The sequence below is a fragment of the Echinops telfairi genome, unplaced genomic scaffold, assembly GCF_000313985.2.
Source record: "Echinops telfairi isolate 266 unplaced genomic scaffold, ASM31398v2 ScPeMD7_7458;HRSCAF=8496, whole genome shotgun sequence".
NCBI classification, from domain to species: Eukaryota; Metazoa; Chordata; class Mammalia; order Afrosoricida; family Tenrecidae; genus Echinops; species Echinops telfairi.
Genome location: NW_022111358.1, coordinates 17,451,178 through 17,454,251, shown reverse-complemented (window position 1 = coordinate 17,454,251; position 3,074 = coordinate 17,451,178). Strand labels below are relative to the sequence as shown.

Below are 3,074 nucleotides of genomic sequence, written 5' to 3'. Positions count from 1 at the left end.
CGCCCCCCCAACACCCGGCTTAGAAGGCCATCTCCAGGAGTGTCACGAGGGAACTCAGCCGGGACGACTGTTGCTCCGTTGACCTGGGTCTCGAGGTCGGCCGAGGGAGCGGGGACCACGGGTCCTGCCCGTGCTTGCAGTGCTTTTCCAAGTTTGGTCCTCCAACCGCCTCCAAGGGAAGCATCCTGGGAAAGGATGCTTAGCGAGCAGGTTCCCGGGGACGCGGGGGACGGCACTAACCCCGAGTTCACGGACCTGCGTCTCTAACAGTGACGCCTCGAAACGGCCCCCGCACCCCCCACCCACCCAAGCCCCATGCCCACCCCTACCCCATACCCATCCCTACCTCCCCACCCATGGGGGGGGGGATGCAGCCCCCGGCTCCCCACGCCGCTGAGCGTGCGCAGGCGCGTCCCCGGTCCCGCTCCCCCACCCAGCGCCCACCTGAGGCAGTCGTTGTCTCGAACGAGACGCGCGCTCTCGCCGGGGGGCAGGAGCCCCCCATCCAGGTAAAGGCCCAGGAAGGCCCCAGAACTGAAGCCAAAGCGTTGGCGGACAAGGCTAATGAGATCTGTGACAACTCGGCATCTGCTCAGGTCCACGAGAAGCCAGAAGACCGTGCAGTCCGGGGTGGCTGGCGGCAGGTAGTCGAACTGGAGCCGTAGTCTAACCGTCTCGGAGGCTGCCATCTTCCTCGGCACTCAACGGAAGCCGGGAGGGGCCGCGCCGCGTCGGACGCGCGCTCGGGGCCCCGCCCCCTGGAGCCCGAACGAGCGCCACCTGTTGGTGGCACGAGGCTACTGCAGGCTGCGTGCCTCGGCGAGAACGCAGTGTGGGGGTTCCGTCCCCTGCACCCCGGCAAAGGCCTGGTCTGAATAAAACGCGAGCACTACGGGAGGTTCGACTTGAAACAGACCATTGGAAAAACAAGCGCTCTTCCTAAGCAGTGCCCGTCTACGATGGTTAAGTATATCTCCGAATATTAAAAAATATCCTTTGCTAACTACAAAGTATTTAGTTAGCAAAATGGTCTGTCATAAAGATGGACCATAGACATAAGTACTAGCATGTTATGAGTATTGGGATATTTAAAGAAGCCCATAAATCTGTTTTATTCAAATATTTTAGAGTCCACCATTATCCAGCTTTTAAAATGTAAAAATAAGCCTTTCCTTTTAAAATGTAAAAATAAGCCTTTCCTATTTAGAGCTGGGATAAATAAGTCAAAAATTACACATCATTCCTTTTATTCTTTGAACCGAGCTCTTCCTTCCATTTGTCCCATAATGCTGTTGTGTTGTGCTGGGATGAGATCAACCAGCCCACACTCTACTTTAATTAAGGTAAATAAGGCTTTATGAACTTTAGGTCTTGCAGTGTCTAGAGCAACGATTCTTAACCTGTGGGTCGTGACCCCTTTGGGGGTCAAACGACCCTTTCACAGGGGTCTCATAACAGTAGCAAAATTACAGTTATAAAGTAGCAACGAAAAAAAAAAAACAAGAAGTCTACTTAATAGTAATTTTGTCTATGGGCTGAGTTACTACCTGTCTGCATTTAAGATTATGAAATCAAGTTCCTTGTGTTAAAGGCTGTAGTCACCAGCTTGAAGTAGCTAAGTTTAGGTCATTGGAGTGGTTTTGTTGTAACTCTTTCTGTAACTGCTAACCCGTTGCCATTTATTTTTGTAAAGCCCCCGGTCTTTAATCATTCAGGGTCAGTGTGATGTAAGCAATAGGTGACACTCTGTCCATCAGTTAATAAAACTTCATTCTTCTTGGAAAAAAAATAACAATGAAAATAATTTTATGGTTGGGGGGGCGAGTTAGTTTATTGTGCCAATCTGGCTGATAAACACATGTGGGGTTAATTGAAGGGCAGAGGGATAAATGGCTCGGTGGGCCTCGCCTTTCTAGCTGGGGTCTCTTGCATTCTGACGGTCGGACCAGGGTGCAGCTGTCTTAGCCAGTTCCTTGCTTTAGCTGGCAAGGCTCACTTGCTGCAAGACATTCTTGAGGAGGAGCCACATGGACCTACCCCGGTGCAGCCCTGGGTGCTGGAGCAGCCGTGTGGAGACCCCTGCCAGCGCTGAGATGCTTACACGTTCACTGACTCAGCTTTCCTCCTGCAGTCAGCATCATTGCATCTGTTTTGTGAGATGGAGGACTTTGTGGACTGGTGTCGGACATATGGGTTAATGTTGGACTTGTGGGCTTGGGCAGCACTGGGTTGGGATGTTTTCTTGATGCACACTTTAGTTAAAACTCTCTCTTCTACATGAGTTTCAGTGGAGTTGTTTCTTTGAAGTACCCAGACTCAAACAGGGGGTCACCACAACATGAGGAACTGTATTAAAGGGTTGCAGAATGAGGAAGGTTGAGAACCACTGCTCTAGAGCCTAATTCTCCCAAAACCCAGAGTGCTTAAAATGGGAGCTTTTCATACCAGGGAGTAAACAAGATATAGGAAGCAGGGTGGCATTGCTTTGTATAGAGAAAAGGGGAACTTGGGTACAAAGGCATAGCAGTGGTCCTCAAACTTTTTAAACAGGGGACCAGTTCACTGTCCCTCAGACCTGTTGGAGGGCTGGACTACAGTTTAAAAAAAAACTATGAACAAATTCATATGCACACTACACATATCTTATTTTAAAGTAAAAAACCAAACGGGGCAAAAACATCCAGCAGGCCTGATAAATGTCCTTGGCGGGCCCGCATGTGGCCCGCAGGCCGTAGTTTGAGGACCCCTGGTACGGGGCAGGTGGCGACTCAATGTACATGGGTGTGGAGGCAAGGGGAACTTAGAGCAGAGGCCTCAGAAGTTTAAAAATACATGACACCGTTCAGCAGTTACAGAACACGGCAGTGACCAGAGGAATTACAGGATTTGCACATTGGCCATACTTGGGTCAGTACAAATGGCTATCCTTAGGCTAATTAATCTAATGGTCCCATTGTTAAATGACTACTCTAGACCGACTACTTCACCATGGTTCCATTGGGGTTCATTGTTATTGTTGTTAGAGACCAGGGAGTCGATTCCAATCCATAGCAACCCCGTGCACAGCAGAATGA

General features: G+C 50.2%; 1 protein-coding gene across 1 annotated transcript in view; it reads right to left on the bottom strand.

The window, feature by feature from the left end:
- COIL (coilin) overlaps positions 1-689 on the bottom strand; it is a 13,350-nt gene extending 12,661 nt beyond the window's left edge. Inside the window, 1 exon segment of the mRNA XM_045299300.1 lies at positions 445-689. Within this exon segment, the coding sequence (XP_045155235.1) occupies positions 445-689 (245 nt within the window).
- Between the last annotated feature and the right edge of the window lie 2,385 nt (positions 690-3,074).